The following is a 19,806-nucleotide window of genomic DNA, read 5'->3' as shown; positions in this document are numbered from 1 at the left end:
AAGGGTGAGGCGCCGCCCACTGCCTCGGCTGCCGCGCTCACTCGCGCCATGCCCGCGACGACAGCCTCGCGAGAGACCAGCGCGCCGTCGATCCGGATGCGCTCGCGAAAGCAGTGGAGGTGCGGCGATGTGAAGAGACCGACGCGGACGCCGCTCTCGCGCAGCATCGCCTCGCACAGAGCAGACGTCGTGCCCTTGCCGTTCGTGCCTGCGATGTGCACCACGTGTAGCGCTGCTCCCGGCCGACCCAGTCGGTCGAGCAGCGCCTCGAAGCGCGTCCAGCACTCCTGCGGGTTCTTGTACCGCGTGGCGGCGCCGGAGTAGTCGGCGTTACTGAAGATGGAGCGGACCGCAGCGGCGTAGGCCTCCTCCGGCACACACATATATGTGTGTATGCCTCGGTACGCCCACCACGTGGCCGGCCGGTGTGGGTTCCTCACCTGATATGGGGGTGTGGGAGCATGCCGTTATCTTCTTTGCTGGGCAGGGGACTGGCACCAGGAAAACATTGTTGCCGTCCGAGAAAAAGAATTCCATCGCTTTAGCTTTAAACTCTCGTCAATAATAAAGAGCTGGGTCTGTTATATGCACACAAGCCGCTCGTCCTCCCTCCCTAGCTAGAAGCACTTGCGGTGCACGATGGAGGGGCCTGACTCGTCGTACTCCTGCTTCGAGATCCACATCTGCTGGAAGGTTGAGAGCGAGGAGAGGATCGAGCCGCCGATCCAGACCGAGTACTTGCGCTCCGGCGGCGCGATGATCTTGACCTTCATCGACGCGGGCGCGAGAGCGGTGATCTCCTTGGACATCCGGTCGGCGATGCCGGCGTACATGGTGGTGCCGCCCGAGAGGACGACGTTGGCGTAGAGGTCCTTGCGGATGTCGACGTCGCACTTCATGATCGAGTTGTACGTCGTCTCGTGCACGCCCGCCGACTCCATCCCCAGGAAGGAGGGCTGGAAGAGCGCCTCGGGGCAGCGGAAGCGCTCGTTGCCGATGGTGATGACCTGCCCGTCGGGCAGCTCGTACGACTTCTCGAGCGCCGAGGAGGAGGCGGCGGTCTGCATCTCCTGGTCAAAGTCGAGCGCCACGTACGCCAGCTTCTCCTTGATGTCGCGCACGATCTCGCGCTCGGCAGTGGTGGTGAAGGAGTAGCCGCGCTCGGTGAGCAGCTTGACCATCCAATCGGTCAGGTCGCGGCCGGCCAGGTCGAGCCGCAGGATGGCGTGCGGCAGCGCGTAGCCCTCGTAGATGGGCACCGTGTGTGAGACGCCGTCGCCCGAATCCATCACGATGCCGGTGGTGCGGCCCGACGCGTAGAGCGAGAGGACCGCCTGGATGGCGACGTACATGGCGGGCACGTTGAAGGTCTCAAACATGATCTGCGTCATCTTCTCGCGGTTGGCCTTGGGGTTGAGCGGCGCCTCGGTCAGTAGGACGGGGTGCTCCTCAGGCGCCACGCGCAGCTCATTGTAGAAGGTGTGGTGCCAGATTTTCTCCATGTCGTCCCAATTGGTGACAATGCCGTGCTCGATCGGGTACTTGAGCGTCAGGATGCCACGCTTGGACTGCGCCTCATCTCCCACGTACGAGTCCTTCTGACCCATCCCGACCATCACGCCCGGCTGACGCGGCCGGCCGATGATGGAGGGGAAGACCGCGCGCGGCGCGTCGTCGCCGGCGAAGCCAGCCTTGCACATGCCGGAGCCGTTGTCGACCACAAGCGCCGCAACCTCGTCGTCAGCCATGTTGTACGGGAGTGGTGGTGGTTATCTACGGCGGGGAGGCGGCGAGGGGTGACGACGGCGGCGCGGGGCGGCGGCGGCTGACACCCTCGGCGCCTCGCGTGTTAGATAGCGATGTTTTCCGACGAGCGTCCTTGCCTTGCCGCGTACCAGTACTCGAGTAGAGTACTTGCCGCGTAGCGGTACCCAACGGAGCCTGTTCGGGAGCACTTGAGCACTGGATAGGGGGGTCGATTCGCATGGTACGGGACCCCTGGTTCTGAGAAAATTGTTTTGTTCCATGTGGTTGGCTGAGGGTCTCAACAGTACCAACCAGCCAGCCGGTGTTGCGCCGGTGAGCGCTCTTCACACTTCAGTCAGTCAGGCAGGCCTCACTCAGTCAGCGAGCGGGCGCGCTAGCCTACCGTCGGCTATATACGGCTTTACGTGTACACACCCCTAATTCTCTGGTAGGAGGGAATGGTAGGACGGGAACGAGAGAGGCTCTCGCGTACGCACGACTACGCAGAAAAGCCCCTATATACGACGAGAGGGGAGAGGAAGAGAGCGCGCAGCCGCCCCCCCCCCCCCCCCGGCCCCACACGGATGGCCAACCCATGCCGCATGCGATGACGCCCCCCCCGCCCCACTGCATGTGTCGAGTGCTCGACTGCGTGACCAGCGCAGTGGCCAGCCCAGCCTGCAGTCACGCAGCAACACGCGCAGCCTCTCTCCCGCCCGGCCAACGCCCCAGGCCCCCAGCCGACACCGCGGTCCGCGCTCTCACGAGAGTGCGCGGGAATGAAGCAGGACCGGACAAAAACGATTTAATCGCGAGATGAGGGGGGCGGCAATACCAATAGCGTCTCGCAATATCTATATATGTATACACACACGAGACTCTCTCGAGACACGAGACCCAGTCACCCGGTACCAGTCCGCACACAAGTCACAGACGAGAGACCACGAGCACCCCCGAAGCCCGATCCACGAGATGACCACGCACAATGTATGGTAAAAATGCCGCGCCACCATGCCATACGCGAATATAGGACAGTGTATACACGACACCACTCGCCAGAGAAACTCCTCAAAAAGCCGCAGAGCACCCCTCCCACAACTCCTCCTCCTCTCCGCGGCGAAAATCGAGGGGCGTCGTGTCCCCGCGGAAACCCTGGCCGGCAAAGCCGCGAAATCGGCTCCAGCACGTAACGTAAGGCGAGCGAAACCACGGAGACTCGCTGCGCGCGCAACCTGACACACTGTGCAGTATGCTCGTCCGCATCTCAAGCCCTCAGCGGCAAGACCCGTTGACGCACGGCCGCTTGCTCGGAGGCGCGGCGCCTACGGGCTTAAGACCAGCGCGCGTCGGCGTGCGAGGCCGGGCCACACTGCGCTGCTCGGCCGGGTCGTCGCCAGCGCTCGCGCCGGCCGCGTGTCCTCCCGGGGGGGTCCCTGGCACCTGCGACTCGGGGCGAGGGGGCGGCTGAGGGCGCGCGACGCTGTCGACAGCCGTCTCGTGCGCGGGCCGCTGCAGACCGCGTCCTCCTCCTCCTCCGTGTCCGACCCTTGGTCGCGGGAGGGCCGCTCGTGCCACCCCGCGGCCGGCGCGGCCCAACCTCCATTCGACAGCCCGCCGCCGCCGCCGCTGCCGCCGCCGCTGCCGCCGCCGCTGCCGCCGCCGCCGCCGCTGCTGCCGCCGCCGCGGCCGCCGCTGCCGCCGCCGCCGCGGCCGCCGTAGCTGCCCCCGCCCTGGTAGGGTGCGGGGGCCGAGAGGGTGGGGGTCGCGCCGGCGGCGGGCGCACAGACCGCCGACGAAAAGGAGTGGACCGAGTCGATCCGTCCCGAGGCGTGGCCGACGGAGCTGCAGCAGCCGGCGCCGCCTGGGGTCTGGTGCCGCGTCGGCGGCTGAGCAGGGTAGGGCGGCTGCTGGTGCGGCGGCGGCTGCTGGTACGGCGGCGGCTGCTGGTACTGCTGCGGCTGCTGGTACGGCGGCGGCTGCTGGTACGGCGGCGGCTGCTGGTACGGCGGCGGCTGCTGGTAGTGCTGCTGCTGCTGGTAGTGCTGCTGCTGCTGGTACGGGGGCGGCTGCTGGTAGTGCTGCTGCTGCTGCTGCGGCGGCGCGCCCCCGTGCGGCGCAAACGGCATCGGCTCGTCGGCCGGCTCGTCGCCGAACATGTCGTCCTGGCCGAGGGGGGCCGAGGGTGGGGGTGCGGTGCGGGCGTCAAGCCGTGGGGCAGGGATGTGATTTGCGATCTCGTGCGCGGCCTCGGCGCTCTCTGGCGGCGTCGGGCTGGCGGCCGAGTGCGCGCACCTCGTCGCCCAGCGATGCGGCCTCGACGACGGTGGCGAGGACGGACTCGACGGAGAAGGGTGCGCCCGTCTGCGAGCGTGGCTCCGAGCTCAAGAGGATTGGCTGGCCGGCCGCCTGTGTGCGAGTCCGGAGCTCCTCAGGGAGGCGGGCTGGCGAGCGGCTCGTGAGGGGCGGCTCGCGAGGAAGGGGAGGGCAGGAGGCGTCGCCTCGAGCCGGAGCGTCACGCGGTGCTCGAGCTCCTTGACCAGGCTGAGCAGGGCCTGCGGCGAGATGCGGGCGAGATCGGCCGAGGTTGGTGGCGAGGAGGGGAGGGCGAGGGAAGGGCGAGGGAAGGGCGAGGCGAGAGAGGCGAGGGCGAGGCGAGGGCGGAGGGGAGGGCGGAGGCAGGCGCGGCCTTGAACTCGCGAAGCGAGAAGGTGACCGACACGCCGCTCGAGGCCGGGTTGGGCATGTATGCGTGCAGGTTCTCGGGCGAGATGGAGAGCTCGGTGCGGAGGCCGACGTCCTTCTGGTCGTCGAGGCCGATGTTGTCCGGGTCGTTGCGCAGGGTGAGCGCGTCTGCGCCGGCGCTGAGGGTCACCTGCCGGGAAGGGAGGGAGGGCAGGAGGTGGGCAGGAGGGAGGGAGGGGGGGAGGGAAAGGAGGGGAGGAGAGGGGGGGGGGGGGTCTCTCCTCGGCGAGTCCGGGCGGGAAGTTGTTGAGGCAGGCGAGCAGCGTCATCGGGTCTGCGGTGAGGCAGTTGAGGCACGAGTCGGGCGAGTACACTGCGTTGATCATCGTCACCTCTTCGAAGGCGAGGTCGAACTTCTTGCGGAGCCTGCAGGGGCAAGGCAAGGAGCCACACGCGGCTGAGCAGCGCAAAGGGCTTCGGCGGACGCGGGCCGGACGCGGTGTGCCGCCGGGCGGCGGGAGAGTGGCGACGCGAGCGGCGGCGTGCTGTGTCTCGAGATGACGGCGCGCCCGCTCGAGCACTCTTGCTGCACGCGGAGGTAGTTTTCCTCTCCGCTCGCCACCTGGACCCAGACCTTGCTCACGCCCGCCACGGAGCGGAAGATGGGCACCAGGTTCTTCAGGTACACCTTCATCGAGAGCTGCCCGCGACCGGGGGCGGTGGGGAGGGAGCACCGAGTGGGTGAGGGCGAGTGGTCTCCGCTGGCGCCGGGCAGAGTGGTAGCGGCGGCGGCGAGGGTGGCCGAGCGCTCACCGAAGCATTGGGCTCGAGGACAAACTCGGCGAAGAAGTCGGGTCTGCGAGGGCCGCCGGGCGGGCGTGGCGTCGGCACGTGCGACGTCGCAACTCATGCGAGCGGTCAGGCCGCGTGCGCAAGGTGGTCTCACCGGAGGTGGAACTTGACGAAGGCGGACTGCGCAGCGTTCAGCGTGCGCAGAGACACCTGCGTCGAGGGCGCGGCACGGGCCAATCGACACGGAGCCACTGGGGCGAGGCGCCACTGGACGTGGTACCTGCCCGCCGGACGCCTCGAGGTAGAGGTCCTTTCCGACGCGGTCGAGGCACGCGAGCATGCGCGCAAAGATGCGCAGGTTGTCATCGACGCAGAACTGGAGCGTGAAGGGGTCGGAGGCCATGGTCGAGAACGGGTGTAGGCGGCGGGAGCGCCAGTTTTTTCTTTCTTTTTGACCTCGCTGAAGCTAAAGTACTTTCTGCGGAACAAATTGAGAACAGATTTCGAAGAAGACGAAAAAATAAAATAAGAAGTGGCCCCGCGAGCTGGGAATAGGACCGCAGCGGCGTGCGTGGCGTGGGTCGGTTGTGCATCCCTCCGGGGGCCCCTCTGCGCCGGGGAGGCGTTGTTGGAGGCTAGGACGCAAGCGTCCGTCGCCCTTTTCAAACTCGGGGCCCACTCCGCTACGCTCCGACCCGAATTTGGAGGGCCTGAAAGTTTAAGGTGTTGCTGCGCAAAAGGGGTCGGACACAGGGCGCAGCTCATGCTAAGAGCTAGAAGGGGAGCTAGAGAGAACGACTACCCTGTCCCGTTATTGCGTACACCAGCACCACAAAAGCTCTCTCTCTCCTGTCCTCACTCAGAGGGGGGTCACAACTACCGAGTCCCTCGACTAGCTGCCACGTTGCCGCGACCGAGAGCGGATCTCCTCCTGCTCCGCAAGGAGGGCCAAGGCTAAAGTCTTGCCGGAGCCGCCGGGCACTTGGAGAAGGTCGCCCTTCTACTTGTACTTGTAGAGATGCTCGAGGGGGTGCTTTGTGGGGCGGTGCGCAGCCAGGCCAGCAGTGAGGGGAGGCGCACCCTCACTCTCCTCGGTTGCAGAGCTCGTCGGAGGCTGCGGCACGACGGGAGGGTCGCGATAGCAGTCCTCGGGCGAGCCGACGCGCATGTCCAACCAGCGCTGGGACTCGTTGTGACGGCAGACGCCGGCTGCCTCTCCAACCGCTTTTGCAGCGTCCTTCTTTGCCCGGTGCATGGGCTCGATCCGATTCCGCAGCGTGTCGTCCCCAGCCGCGGGCACGCTGGGCTCGATCAGCGGCTTTCCCTCAGTTGCTCCGAAAGCACGAAAGCACGGATTTGGCGGACGTTCTTGGCTTCAATTTTACGGATGTGGCACGAGCTGAAGGCTTGCACGGCGCAGATCACGCAGTTCGTGCACGGTATTCGGATTTTGCTATTTGCTCGTGTGGGGGTATATTGCAGATTTGTCAAAGGTACCGCGTCTGCGACGCGGGCGCCTTGCGGGCAGAGCCCTTAGCCACCCTTCATATCTTGCGCGGTCAAAAATGCGCCCGAAAAGCACGCATGTACGGCGCTGAATGCGGCCTCCGGAGCGGGCGGCGCGAGCGTCTAAGTAAGTCTACTTTACTCAGAGCCTTCCATGCTCTTCTTTGCGTTCCAAAGCACACACTGCGCTCCTCTGTAGCATCGCCCGGCCAACTCGCTTGCCACTGTCATTGCCCCCGCCGCCCTCTCACTGTGGCCGCCCTGTACCGTTCGTTACCTCCACCGCCCTCGCCACCACCCTCGCCACCGCCCTCGCCACCGCCCCCACGCCGCCGCTACCATTCCGGCCACCCTCGCCGCCCCCACCCTCATCCCCACCTTGCCCCCGCCGCCCGCTGCAGCTGCAATCCCCACCGAAGGCGGACGCCGGTGCCGCCCTCGACGCCCCTTCGCCGCCCGGCGCCGCCCTCGCCTGCGCCTCACCGCCCCCTCCCCGCCGCAACCCGTCGAGCCCGCCCTCCGACGCTAGCCCCCGCCCTCACCGCCGCCCTCACCGCCGCCCTCGCCGCCACCCTCGCCTCCGCCTCCCGCCCCGCCGCCGCCGCCCTCCAGCATGCCGCCGCTCTCACCCAGTGCTCGATCTTTACCGGTATGGGAGTTTTTGGCTAATCAAACCCAAGGCCTGCACTAATCAAAAAGTGGTACGGGATACCAGTTGCCTCACGGAAATCAAAGCGAGTCGGAGTGCCTTCTTGGTGGCAAAATCGGCAAAATCGGCAAAATACCGGGTATTTTGCGGGTATACCTGGAAAAACCCGGGTATACCCGGGTAATACCCGCACTTTTGCATGGTTTCGCCCCCGGGACAACACCGACAGCCGCTACAACTATAATGAAAACCCCGCATACCACTTTCGCGTACCACTATACCATACCACTCCAAAACTAATCAAAACATCGCCAAATACCGGTCTCATACCGGTAAAGATCGAGCACTGCTCTCACCCTCTCCCCTCCAGCCGCCCCACCGCCCCAGCTGGCCGCCCCCCCCTCGTCACCACCGTCACCTTCACCGCCCTCGCCGCCGGCCTGCCCCAAGGCAGCGCGCAGGCCACTACGCAGACACACCCGGCTCTCTCCGAGCCGCCACTGGGCGCTCCCGCGGTCCCCTCCGGGCTGAATGCGGCCTCCGGAGCGGGCGGCGCAAGCGTCCTACCCCCCTCAGAGCCTTCCATGCTCTTCTTTGCGTTTTCCGAAGCACACACTGCACTCCTCTAGCATCACCCACAAGTCACCTCCGTTGCCACTGTCCTTGGACCTCCTCACCGCCACCGCCCTCGTCACCACCGTCTCCACCGCCGCTGCTCTCACCACCCTCGCCACCACCACCATGCCCGCCTCCCTCGCTGCCACCCACGCCGCCGCCACCGCCCCCACCCCCTCCGCTGCCCTCGCCCTTGCCGTCACCGCGCCGCGAGATCTCTTACACTATCCCCCGCCCTTGCCGCCGCCCTTGCCGCCGCCCTTCATGTCTCTACAACGAACTCTATATCATAAGGTGCGAACGAGGCATGGTCGCTCTTCGACATGAGGCGCGTTGCACTTGCCAGTGCTGCCCTGGCCTTCTGTCTGCCCGCCCAATGGGTGGGAGGTGCCTCTGCTGCTGTGGCATGCCTCACGGCTGCGACTGGCCGGCGCCTCGGCGCGTCAGCTCGGCTCGGCGTAGCGATAGTGGCCAGCGCAACTCGCCTGGACTCAACGCTCAGCCAGGAGCTCCCGCACGCGCTGGCGCGAGTCATGGCGCATGCAACGCGTCTGAATGCTCGCCTCGCCTCGCGCAAATGCGACCGTCCTCGCAGCCGACAGTCCACCGCCTGCTAAAGGAGCACTGCGACGAATGCGGCACCGGCGACGCATGGCAGGCTGGTCATGACGCAGTTATAGGGTGTTGTGTGCCGTCGGAGTGATTCTCTGTGTGTCAGGGATAGTCAGGGCCGTCCATCAGAGCTCCAGCAAGCTCGGAGACACCCCATTAGCGCGGCTCGACCTCTTTGAGTCACCGCCTTCCCGGCGGTTTGGCTGTAGAGCCTCTACAACAAACTCTACAGCAAAATCGCGCTCTACATCGCTCTACAACGGAGGCGCTTCGTCCCGCGGCGGATGTAGAGCTCTACAGCTCTACAGCGCTCCAGAGCGCTCTACATCTCTACAGCTCTACAGCGCTCTATACACTCTACATCCTCTACACACCCTCCCTCAGGCGCGGAGGTGCTGGGACATTTGCGGCCCGCCTCCGGCTGGCTGGGCTGCACGGCTGGGCGGCGCGGAGGTGCTGCAGTGAGGAGAAGTTGTAAACTTTTCATGAGATTAGCAGCAAAAACAGCAAAGCACTAAGGAAACTGCGCCGCGATGTGCGGCGGCACACCGGCCACGGGCCAAACACATCATACCTAGGTCCCTTCATACGCTCCTGGAGCCCAACCATGTGCGCCGCGATCCTCATGACCGCGGCAAGCAGGGTGAACGAGCCACGCCACGTAGTGTGCACAGAGCCATACGGTTGTCCACTACCTGGCCAATGAGGTGCTCCACACGCCCACGGTAGTGCTGCACCGTCTTGTTGAACCGTTGTTTCTCGAGGGACAGGTTCCGGCCTCCCATTCTGTGATGATCTGCCGCTGCCCGACGTAAGCCTTGTCCCCAAGACCATATACTCTCATGGCTTCATCCGCGCCTGCAGGAAGCTGGCCCAAGCGCCGCGCCCCCGCCGGTCGAATTTTAGCATCTAGGCCGTTGGGACAGCTCGGGACGGCTCGGGACGGCTCGGGACGGCTCGGGACGGCTCGGGACGGCTCGGGACGGCTCGGGACGGCTCGGGACGGCTCGGGACGGCTCGGGACGGCTCGGGACGTCGGGGACGGCTCGGGTGCCTCGGGACCGCTCGGGACCGCTCGGGACCGCTCGGACACTTCCGAACATTGCTACTCCGTTGTGACTGTGCATGCATCCAGGAGTGCCAGAGACCCTTAGACACCTTGATACCCCCTCGAGAAGCAATGATACCGTACCTGGCTGAAGTACCGAATCCTGGACGACTTGGAGGCCTCCCTGGGGTCCATCCTCGCCTCGACTGCTCCTGCTTCGACGGCAAGTACGTCACGGAGCACGTCGGCGCGGCGTACCTGCAGTCGCTAGCGCAGGAGTGCAAGGCCAATCGCGGGAGCATGAAGGACCGCCTCGGCTCGCTCCCGCCCACCGCACGCTTCCAGTCGCGCCCCGGCGGCGCCTCCAAGGTCGTGCTCTTCGACGTGATGGACACGCTGGTCGCCGACCCATTTTTTGGCGGTTTCGAGAGGGACCTCTTCAGCATCGATGGAGGCATCAAGGCGCTCTTTGCCATCAAGGATCAGGACTCGTTTGTTCAGTTCGAGACGGGCGCGCTGACGGAGGAGCAGCACTTTGCAACCTACTTTTGCGACCGCCGCCCGGTCGACGGAGGAGCAGTGAGGAGATACCTGCAAGAGCGGTATGCGTGGCTGCCCGGGATGCGAGAGCTCGCCTCTGAGCTCGCGGCGGCGGGCGTGCCCTTGGCCGCCTTTTCCAACTACCCAGCGCCGTGGGCACCACTCGTCGAGGAGGCTGTTGGCCTTTCGGAGTACGTGCCATGGGCGTTTGTCTCTGGCGAGCAGGGTGTGCGCAAGCCGAGCGCCGAGGCGTACCGCGCCGCCTGCGCCGCCGTGGGCAGGGGCGCGGAGGACGTGATCTTCGTGGACGACAGTGCGACCAACGTGGCGGCGGCGGAGAGCTTTGGTATCCCTTCGATCCGCTTCCGAGGCGCCGAGGCGCTGAGACCGCAGCTGCGGCGGCTTCTAAACCTACCTCTAGAGGACATCCAATTCTCGGTGAGGGGGAGCGGACCACCTTAAAACATCACAGCACAAACCTTGTACTAGTATGGTAGAACAGTGCTGATGCGCTGCGCGGTACTGCTGTCTCTGCTTGAACGAGAACCGAGAAGCGACACAGGTTGTGTATATTTTCTCGAAAAATGTCGCCCATGGCATTGCGGCAATGCGTATATAAGCGCGGTAGTGTGCTAGTGAGTAGTGTGTATGTGTCGTGTGGGGCCGTGACCCTCCCGACCCGTAATCGACACGGTAACTTTAGGTGCCCGCCTCACTGGTGAGCCGGAAGGTGAGCGCCTCCTTCTCGAGCCCCTTGACCATGGCGCCGAGCGATCCCGACGGGGCGTACAATGCGACGATGCGGATCTGCTGCCCCTGCGCCGTCGTGGCCTCGAGCACGACCGAGCCGGGCTGGCACGACGCCTTGAGCCTTGCCGCCAGAGCGGCGTCCGTCTCGCCTAGGAAGGAGGAGAGCCAGCGGTCGGACCTCGCGCCTCCCTCGCGCCTCGCCAGTCGCCGTCAGCTCGCGCCGAGCTCGAGCGCAGAGAGGGGCGGCCGCGAGAGGAGCAGCGCCACCGTCTCGACGCTACACGGTGCGCGCTGCCTAGGGGCCGTGTCTCGCGCGAAGCGTCACTTGTCTGGCGCGGCGCTTGGCTGAGCTGCGAAAGCCATCGTCGCCTGCGGATGTGCGGGAGCAAGTGCGGCAGCCCGTCCTGGCACACGCGGTATGCGCACCCCGTCCCCTTTGCCTCCTGCGCCTCGAAGAGCCGCACGCCTGCGTCGGTGGCACGGACGGGTCGAGGACACGTCTGCGGGCGCGCCTCGTCAACGAGATCAACGACTGCTCATCTCGCGCCGGTGTTGACGATGCGGAGGGCGCCGCGCGTGTCGGCGCGCAGCAGCGACAGCACCTCGTCCGACACGAGCAGCAGCGAGCGGCCGGTGGGCGAGCGAGCGACCAGGCGGTGCGCGGGGAAGGGGGCGGCGTCGGCGGCGGGCGACGGCGGCTCGCTCTCTGCCGACGACCGGTCCAGCCCGAAGAAGGCGCGCAAGCCGTCGAGGAGGGTGTCCGACGGCGTGTAGAGCGGCGCGTAGCTGGTCTTGGCGGCGGCGGCGGCGGCGGCGTGTGTCGCGCCGCCGTGCGCGTGCAGGACGGCGCGGAGGAGGGAGGAGGCCGGCGCTGGCGGCGGGGCCTCTGCAAGCCCGTCCGCGGGTGAGGCGCAGCCCTGTGCGTCGGCGGCGTCGTCGTACTCCATCGCGGTGGCACCGGCCGCCGGCTCGGCCGCCGCGGGCTGCGCGCTGGCGGCGAGCGGCTCTGCGGGCGGTGGCGAGTCGGCGGAGTCGGCGGAGTCGGCGGAGTGGGCGGCGGTGGCCGCCGCGCCCTGGAGGTTGGTGGAGAGGGACGCGGGCAGCACCGCCGCGCCCTCGGTGACGCACACCTCTGCCGCGCCGGCGGGCAGCGCGCCCGCCCGCTCCGGGTGAGGCGCGGTCTTCTCGAAGACGGCGACGAAGAAGCCGCCTATCGCCGAGATGTGGCCCGAGAGATGGCCCGAGAGATGACCCGAGGTGAAGAGGCGACGGGGAGGAAGCCCACCCTGGTTGGCGTCGTGCGGCATCAGGCGGAGGCAGCGGTCGAGGTGCAGGTCGGCGACGCCGTCGCCGCCCGGAGGGAAGAGGCTCTCCAGGTTGGGGCACTTTCGGCGGAAGCGGTCCTGGACGCTCGCCCAGTCGCCGTGCCACTGGCCGCGGTGCCACACCTTCCACCCGCTCACGCCCGGCCGGCAGGCGAGGCCGGGCAGCGCGTCCCTCGCGTCGACGAGGCGGAGGCAGCCGCCGCCGAACGTGGTGAGGATGCGCGCCTGCAGCGGGGCCGCAGCGTGGAATGGTGAGACGGGCGGTGTGGGGAGGGGAGTGCGCGAGCGTTGCGGAGCGCACCACGACCGCCTCGTTCTCGACCGGGTTGAGGGAGCAGGTGGAGTAGACGAGCCGCCCGCCCACCTGCTCGCGGCCACGGCTGTGAAGAGGCCCACGTGGCTGTGAAGAGGCGCGGGTCGCGGGTCGAGTGGGGCGCGGGCCGACGAACCTTGAGCAGCCGCACGCCCTTGCACCCTATCTCCACCTGCAGCGAGTGCAGCATGTTCCCCGCCCCCGCCGTCCACCGCCGCCAGATGACGGGGTTCTTGCGCAGCGTGCCGTCGCCCGAGCAGGGCACGTCGCACAGAACGCGATCGAAGAGAAGCGGCGCGGCGGCGGCGCCCTCGCCCACCGCCTCCGGGAAGAGGCGCGCGTCGTGCGAGGTGACGACGAGCGACGGAGAGTGCAGCCTGCGGCGGTGCGAGGGACGTGGCATGGCCCCGTCTCCCTCGGGCCAGCGCAGCAGGGCGCTGCGGGCGGGTGCGGAGGAGCATGCGGAGGGTGCGCGATGCGGCTCGCCTGGCGGCGCGGGAGGCGAGCAGCTGGCAGCGCTTGACGTCTGCGTCGTTGGCGACGAGGAGGCCGCGAGCCTCGTCGAGGCTCCGCACGGGCGCGCGCGCGGCGGCGTCCGTGTTTGCGATCCGCGCGGGCGCAGCCAGCATCTCGAGGATCTGCTGCGCCTTCGAGCCCGGGCTCGCGCACCTGTCAGGCGGGGGCGAGCTGGAGGCTGCAGGCGGGGCAGAGAGAGAGGGGGAGGGAGAGAGAGGGAGGGAGAGAGAGAGAGGGAGAGAGAGGGAGAGGGTAAGGCTCGTGGCGCTTGCAGTTTAGGTTGCACCCATTGGCGGTGGGACAGAGCTGGTCGTTCGCGCGATGGCCACAGAGGGAGAGGGAGAGGCGGCGTGGAAGACGCGGCGTGTGGTGCTGCGCCCGCAGCCTAGGCCAGTGTGCGCCGCGGGGCAACGTCCCCGATGTGGCGTGGGCACAGAGTGCCCACTGCATGCCCACCGCTGAGAGGGGTTACAGGAGTGCGCACATATCGAGCACGGCCATGCCGGGCCGCACGTCGAGCAAGAGCGGCGGCACCATCGACACCGCCTCCTGCCGCTGCAGGTTGCCGAGAGAGCTTTCGCGGAGCAGCCATGCGTGGAACGCCTTGATGGACGTCGAGCGAGGAGCCGCCGCCGCCGCCGCCTCCGGGCCCTCCGGGCCCTCGCCTGGGCGGTCCTTGCCGCGCAGCCACGCCCGCGAGACGCCAAACTGCCAACCGAGCCGATCAGGATACCACGGCAGCGACGTTGGCTGCTCGTTCAGTAGCGGGAGGAGGCTCTGCTCCATGCTGGCCCGAAGGCTGATCGCACGCTCGTCGTTGCCGCTGAAGCGCCAGGTGACAGGCAGAGGCGAGCGGAGGCTATCCTCCAAAGCGCTCCACTCCTGATCGGTCAGCCCAAGCTGCTGCTTGTAGTAGGCAGAGAAGGCGTCGTTAGTGACTCCTCGGAGGTCGCTGGCGCCCATTGGAGCTCTTTGACGCGATGAAGAGGCGCAGGGTTCCAGGGCGCGCAGGCGACGCGACAGGCGAGGCGCGGGCGCGCGGGCGACGGCTTCCTCAGAAAAGAATTCTTACGAGCCCTCTCACAGCACACTAGCACGACAAGGGCGCGGACTGGCGCGGACTGGCTGAGGAATCGAGAACCCCGCACTAACACAGGTACACCAGGAAAAGAATTTTCGCGTCCCGCAGCCGTTGCCCTCAGAAGATCTTCGCTGTGTGCTGCACGCCCTGCGAGCAGGGCGGGGTGCGCACTGTCCCTCTCTGTGTGTTCGTGTGCGTCGCCCATCTATCTATCTCTCCCTGGAGACGACTGGTCTATTTATTTATTTATCAGAAGATCTTCGACCGCTCTCTCTCTGCTGGCACCGGCCGCCCCCCTGCCGCGCCAAAGTCCAGCCGGACTTCTGTCGATCAATCAATCAATCAATCAAGCTTGCTTGAGCGGTTGAGCCCCACACACACTTTGCGGGAGATTTTTGTATTTTGAAGACCAACAAGAAATCGCGACTCTCACAGTGATTTGGGCTCGGCAGCTTGTTAGCCCTCAGCCGAAGCTGGGGCCGGTCCCGTAGCCGAGAGAGCCCGCGCCGATGAGTTCGACGCGGTCGGGGGGCCTAGCTGCGCGGCGGTGCGTCGGGCTACCTGCGACCGAGCAGCTCACCGAGCAAAACGGTCCGCTGGCCTGTAGAGGCGCGACTCGAGGAACTAAGGAGGGGCTGGTATGGTGTGTGCAGCCCGGAGGAGCCGCACCCACGACTAGAGAGAGCTCTACGCCATGTCGCATCTAAGGGGGGCATGGTGTGCGCAACCGATTGCTTGTGCTACAGAGACGCACCCCACATGCCCCACGAGCGCACGGCTACCTCTCAACTCTCACACGTTTCGGGGACGCTTTGCCCGTTGCTGGAGTAGCGCGTGTACCTCCGCAGCAATGTTCGCCTGCTGGGTGGTCATCGCGAGTATCTGCTGCTGCTGCCGCAGCAGCTGCTGCTTCTTCCACACACGCTGGTGTCGCGTCTTCGATACGTGCTCGTCCAGGGTGAGCGAAAGGGCCGAGCGGTTGGGCCGGGCAGGCGCCAACGCGCATGGCTGGCTGCGCTCGTGCTCAACTGCTAGCGATGATATGAGCGCGTCCAGTGTCTCCTCGCGGGGCGGGGCATTGCGGATGAGAAAGAATGGCGATGCGCGGCCGGAATTGCCGGTCGTCGCCACAGTGGGGCTGAAATGAGGCCGCGTAGGCGAGCGTGTGGCAAGCATCCTGGCACGTACCGACTCGTGGCGGGCCGGCGCTTAGTCTCGGGACCATCCGCCGGCAATCATGTCGGTTTTTCGGAACCATCTCAGATCTCATTCCGCATCCCCCCCCAGAACCCCCCCCCCCCGACCCCCTCTCGCGATACACGCGTAGAGGCTATTTTCTCTCTCTTCTGAGCCTTCCTGGCTGGCTGCGTTCTTCATTCACCTTCGTTCGTTCGTCCTACCCACCCACCTACCTCTCCGTCTTGTTCATTCATTCATCGTTCGTGTATGTGGCTCGCTCGTTTTTTTTGAGATAGTGTGTTGCTTTTGAGAGAGAGATTTTTAGCAATACCCAATACCAAACAAGTCTAACACTCACACGTCATTTGAGTTAGGCTGAACAAGCTTTTCCTCTCGCACCCCGTCTCTTTTCCTTTCCTTTTTCCTCTTCTCCCTTTTTTCTCTACAGCACCCTCTCTTTTCCTCTCTATTTTCCCGGGAAAACTCCAGTGAAACCATCAAATTTTCCGGGCTCTGAGCCGAGTCTGAGGCTGGTTTGGGCCCAAAATCAGCCAAATCGGCAAAATACCGGGTATTTTGCGGGTATACCTGGAAAACCCCGGGTATACCTGGAAAATATCCTGCGACCGCCTGGGTATCGTGCCGATTTCCTCAATTTTGCGTCAGATTTTGCCCCAGACCAGCTCTCAGACTCAGGGAAACTCGCGAGTTTCCAGAATGGAGCACCAAACACCCTCTGTTTTCCCTGGAAATTTCCGGAAACGCAAAGTGCTGGGCAGCCTGGGGACCCTCTGTTTTCCTTTTTGTTTGCCGGAAAAGCTTGTGCAGGCCAACATTTGAGGCCTGGAGCCCTGTTCACGCGCGCGCGAGACGTGCAGACAGGGTTGCCAGGTTGATTGCATTCATTCCGTTTTGTTTTGATGAACACACGAGGGAGGGCGAGACGATCGAGGGGTCCCGTTCCATGCGGAATCGACCCTAAAAAACTCTTGGACGGCACCACAAATAGCACTGATCAGCAGAGAAAAGGGAATTTACAGCGCCGCGGGAGCGGCACATCCAAGAGCCGCTCGTCCGGGAGCCGCTCGTCCGTGTCAGCTTGCAGTAGAAGCGTCTGTAGCGCGACTAAACCGCCTTCCGCCATCTCATCCATCCTCGCATCGACGGGCCATGCTGTACGCGGACAAGGCTGCGCTGGAGAACCGTACAAAGGCGCAAAGGCGCCGTCTCTCGGCGGGCACCAGCTCACGCTCACCTGCTGTAACCGCAAATCCGGCTGTGCAGGTGAGGCTGCTGGCCATCCGCGAGCGCGAGCTCGAGCTGTATGTGAACAACTGCCGGACCATGGGCATGGTGTCGGCGATATTCTCGGGTCTTGGCTTCTTCGGCACGCGACCACCCCGCCCCGCTCGCGCACCTGCCTGGCGGGACCAGAGGAGCGGAGGAGGCGGAGGCTGGGTTCGCGCCGTAGGCCTGGTCTACACCAAGCTGGACTACTTCAAGGACGCGAACTGCGGGTGGCACTCTCACCAGGCGCCCGAGTGGTCCGAGTGCCCTGTCGGCGAGGCGATGGTGGGCGGCGGCTGCCAGGCCTGCGGAGACGAGGCGCCGTGCGACTCGTCGGACTGCGAGACGGGGACCACGTACAGCGCGGCGATCGGCGCGTGCGTGCCTTGCGGCGGCGAGTACAGGCAGGCCCTCTTTGTGGCTGCCAACCTGCTCACGATGTGCTGCGGGCTCGAGGCCGCCTTTGGCACCACGGCCATCACGATGCTCGGGCCTGGGCTCGCGCTGCGCGGGCCGGACGGGTCGATGAACAAGGCCGTCGAGGGCATCCTCGCCGAGTACGAGCTCGTCTCGTACCTCGTCTACCTCTCGATCTACTCCTTCCTCGCTGCGGGCGCAGTCTTTGCCTTTTTGGCCGAGGCGCCCAACCTGCTCACCTCGCTGGGCCTGACGGCGCTCGTGGCGGCGACGTACCGCTTGATGGCGCGGCGCGTGCACGTGGTCGAGGAGAACTTCCCGATGAAGAAGATCGCCCTCGTCTCGGGCGCCTTCTTTGATCACTCGGCGCCGCGAGCAGCGGCCGGCGGAGGGGCGACCGTCACGGCGACGGTCACGACGCCCTCCGGCGGCGGCGGCGCGGAGCGCCCAAAGATGACTCTGGCCGAGAGAAGAGGATACGCACAGTTGCACGACATCGTGGAGTAGGGGGGGGGGTGGAGTTAGAGGGGAGAGCGTGGAGGGTGTGTGCGTGTCTGTCTCCGTCCCGTGTCTCTGCCGCCTGCCGATCCCTTGCTCTCGCGGCTTCTCCCGCCTTTCGGCGCAACTCTGCCCTCCTCGCGGCATATCCTGGCCCCTCGAGTTTATCGAGCTCTCCTCGCGCAAGGACGACTCTTCTGACGCCCACTGCGATCATTTGCCGCCAAGTCATATCGTTGCTCAGGTCCACTCTCTCTCTTCGGACACTTGTGCCTCCACCGATGATGCTGGCGCTGGGGTCCCCTTCGGGTGCATCGTGACAGCTGACGACGAGATTACCACTGGTGTGTCGTCCTCCTCGGGGTCGTCTTCCCCGGCTTCCTCCCGTTCGGCTCTACGTTCATTACGTTTAGCCAGGCGCCATCACGAGCGCGGGCTAGCCTCCTAGGAACCTTCTAGGAACCTTCCAGGAACCTACTAGGACTTTTCCCATAGGCCATCACGAGCGCGGGCTCCGGCGCGCGCGCGGCTCACCCTCCATGCCGTGAACAGGCGCTTTATCCACCCTATATTCTTCTCTCACTCCTCTGCCCGTGCCTTGGTCTTGTCGTTGTTTCGCACCCTTGTCTGTATGGCAATCGAGGCTGCCTTCCCCACTACCTGTAGTTCACTCGTCACCTCTCCTGCGAGCTCCCCTCTCTTTCTTTCGGGTATGGAGTCCGTGAGTGCGGGCAGCGTGCAGGCAATCACGGGCGCTATTTTGTCGTACTCCTCTTCGGCGAGCGCTCCAAATCCTCCGATGTAGACCCCATTGCCTTTAAGGAGGCTGCCCTCGCGCGTCTCAGGAATGCGCTGGGAATGCGGCTGTGTCTTTTGAGTCAGGCGCCGCCCGTTCGACTCTTGCTGTCGCCCTCGCCGCGTGTTTGTCAAGCTTCCGCATGAATGGTTCGCGTCCGCTTTTCTTTACCTCGGTGCGGCGTCTCCAGAGAGAGACCCATCGATCGTAACCCGAAAGCACCGACCTCACATCTCCCCGACCATCGATCCCCGACCGATGCTGCTGCGGTCTGGCGAACTCAAGGAAAAGGGTGCTGACATGCCCTGCTCGACGTCTGCGCTCTGGCTGCTCGAGACCATCCGTACATCGCCCTCCGGCGCCGGCGCAGCCGCTCCACCACCTGCGCAACAGGCCGACGCTCCGGCAAGCCGCAGTCTCCTTCTCCTCGATCTGGACAACACGCTGGTGCACACCTTTGTTGGCGACAGGCCCGCTGGGGATGTGCTCGCTTGTGGCCGGCCTCGGACGTGGTGCGTCAAGCGACCTCACCTCGCACGCTTTTTGCACGAGGCCTCCCAGCGGTTCGAGCTCGGCGTCTTTACCGCGAGCCCAAAATCCGTGGCCACCGAGAAGCTCGACTGGCTCGACACAGAGCGCGTGCTGCAGCGACGCTGGTTCCGCTGCTCGTGCGTCGAGGAGCATGGCCTCTACCTCAAGGACCTGCGAGTTGTGTCGGCCGACGTCTCGCGTGTGCTTCTGCTGGAGGACCTGCCCTTCATTGGCGCTCGCCAGCCCGATCACGTCATCCCGATCCGGCCGTGGTCTGGCGATTCGGGTGACACCGCGCTGACCGACTTGCTGCCTTCCCTCATTCGTCTCGCTCGCTGCCCGCAGCCAACCAAGGCGCTGCGCGGCATGCTCGGTCTGGCGGCCCGGGCGCGCGATGTCGTACGCCACTCGCCACCCGACGGGCCCTGCGTGGACGGGCGCAGTGCGACGTGCGTTTGCTCGTGTCCGCACGAGCACGAGCTCCTACAGTCCTTTCTGCACCGGGAGCGGCTTTCGCCCGCCAACAAGCGGCCACCGCGCCTCCTGGCCTGCACGGAGCGGATTTCGCCCGCACTCTCGCCGGCAGAGCCCTTCCCGCCGGGGAACGAAGAGAACGGAGATGCCTCCAACGTCGACCCCGGAGGCATGACCGAGGCAGAGGGCATCCAGAGCCTCTTGGACTCGGCTCTTCCGGGCTACGACGACTTTCCCTATAGCGTTGACGAGGTGTTTGGAGAGGCCCTCGAAGAGCTCGCCGGACCGGATCCCCTAGGAGGGCGGTGATGCGCCCACGAGGCAACGCGCTCCCCCCAACAGCGGGCCGGCGCGCCTCTCTGTGGCACCAGATCACAAACGAACGCGGTGGCACCAGAGGCAGGCGCATGTGTTGCCTGGAACAGCTCTGCAGTCCTTCTTTGTCACCC

The 19,806-nt window shown here is 65.6% G+C and overlaps 7 protein-coding genes across 7 annotated transcripts in view; 3 read left to right on the top strand and 4 right to left on the bottom strand.

Annotated features, from left to right (window-relative positions):
• The window catches only part of ACT-8 (putative actin), a 131,441-nt gene extending 129,610 nt beyond the window's left edge, over positions 1-1,831 (bottom strand). Inside the window, exon 1 of the mRNA XM_005768379.1 lies at positions 614-1,831. Coding sequence (XP_005768436.1) covers positions 618-1,748 — 1,131 coding nt within the window. The 5' untranslated portion in view covers positions 1,749-1,831 and the 3' untranslated portion in view covers positions 614-617. The remainder of the gene's footprint in view (positions 1-613) is intronic.
• A 1,187-nt stretch (positions 1,832-3,018) lies between these two features.
• On the bottom strand, positions 3,019-5,623 carry EMIHUDRAFT_210986 (hypothetical protein; the record flags this gene model as incomplete). Its single annotated transcript, XM_005768378.1, has 12 exons — positions 3,019-3,186; positions 3,264-3,292; positions 3,530-3,588; positions 3,868-3,908; positions 4,039-4,152; positions 4,263-4,298; positions 4,460-4,607; positions 4,786-4,854; positions 5,010-5,128; positions 5,242-5,284; positions 5,375-5,430; positions 5,501-5,623. The coding sequence occupies 12 exons, from the start codon at positions 5,621-5,623 to the stop codon at positions 3,019-3,021; spliced, it is 1,005 nt and encodes a 334-aa protein (XP_005768435.1).
• Positions 5,624-10,019: 4,396 nt separating this feature from the next.
• EMIHUDRAFT_56527 (hypothetical protein) lies at positions 10,020-10,595 on the top strand (the record flags this gene model as incomplete). The annotated part of the gene is made up of 1 exon (XM_005768377.1): positions 10,020-10,595. A coding segment is annotated over one exon (576 nt), but the record flags the coding sequence as incomplete, so codon positions are not given.
• Positions 10,596-10,785: 190 nt separating this feature from the next.
• Positions 10,786-14,077, bottom strand: EMIHUDRAFT_464387 (hypothetical protein). Its single transcript, XM_005768376.1, has 7 exons — positions 13,579-14,077; positions 13,065-13,247; positions 12,715-12,955; positions 12,567-12,629; positions 11,543-12,490; positions 11,266-11,452; positions 10,786-11,089 (listed from the first exon to the last, which is right to left on the bottom strand). Exons 1-7 carry the CDS (start codon positions 14,055-14,057, stop codon positions 10,890-10,892), a joined length of 2,301 nt encoding a protein of 766 aa, XP_005768433.1. The 5' UTR covers positions 14,058-14,077; the 3' UTR covers positions 10,786-10,889.
• An 890-nt stretch (positions 14,078-14,967) lies between these two features.
• Positions 14,968-15,351, bottom strand: EMIHUDRAFT_210982 (hypothetical protein; the record flags this gene model as incomplete). Its single annotated transcript, XM_005768375.1, has 1 exon — positions 14,968-15,351. One exon carries the CDS (start codon positions 15,349-15,351, stop codon positions 14,968-14,970), a length of 384 nt encoding a protein of 127 aa, XP_005768432.1.
• A 1,173-nt stretch (positions 15,352-16,524) lies between these two features.
• EMIHUDRAFT_210980 (hypothetical protein) lies at positions 16,525-17,565 on the top strand (the record flags this gene model as incomplete). The annotated part of the gene is made up of 2 exons (XM_005768374.1): positions 16,525-16,726; positions 16,826-17,565. 2 exons carry the CDS (start codon positions 16,525-16,527, stop codon positions 17,563-17,565), a joined length of 942 nt encoding a protein of 313 aa, XP_005768431.1.
• Positions 17,566-18,610: 1,045 nt separating this feature from the next.
• On the top strand, positions 18,611-19,666 carry EMIHUDRAFT_210979 (hypothetical protein; the record flags this gene model as incomplete). The annotated part of the gene is made up of 2 exons (XM_005768373.1): positions 18,611-18,835; positions 18,905-19,666. 2 exons carry the CDS (start codon positions 18,611-18,613, stop codon positions 19,664-19,666), a joined length of 987 nt encoding a protein of 328 aa, XP_005768430.1.
• Positions 19,667-19,806: the final 140 nt, after the last annotated feature.

Source organism: Emiliania huxleyi (genome assembly GCF_000372725.1).
Source record: "Emiliania huxleyi CCMP1516 unplaced genomic scaffold EMIHUscaffold_46, whole genome shotgun sequence".
In the NCBI taxonomy this organism is placed as follows: Eukaryota; Haptophyta; order Isochrysidales; family Noelaerhabdaceae; genus Emiliania; species Emiliania huxleyi.
The sequence above is the reverse complement of the archived record's forward strand: the minus strand, read 5'-3'. Positions and strand labels throughout refer to the sequence as shown.

What these genes read in the sequence shown, in the direction of transcription:
- EMIHUDRAFT_464387 (XM_005768376.1), bottom strand. Translation starts at nt 14,057, where the DNA reads ATGGGCGCCAGCGACCTCCGAGGAGTCACTAACGACGCCTTCTCTGCC. An exon ending in TCGAGAACGAGGCGGTCGTG is followed by an intron (nt 12,491 to 12,566) that starts GTGCGCTCCGCA and finishes GCCCCGCTGCAG; the next exon opens with GCGCGCATCCTCACCACGTT. An exon ending in CCAAGCGCCGCGCCAGACAA is followed by an intron (nt 11,090 to 11,265) that starts GTGACGCTTCGC and finishes CCTCCTTCCTAG; the next exon opens with GCGAGACGGACGCCGCTCTG.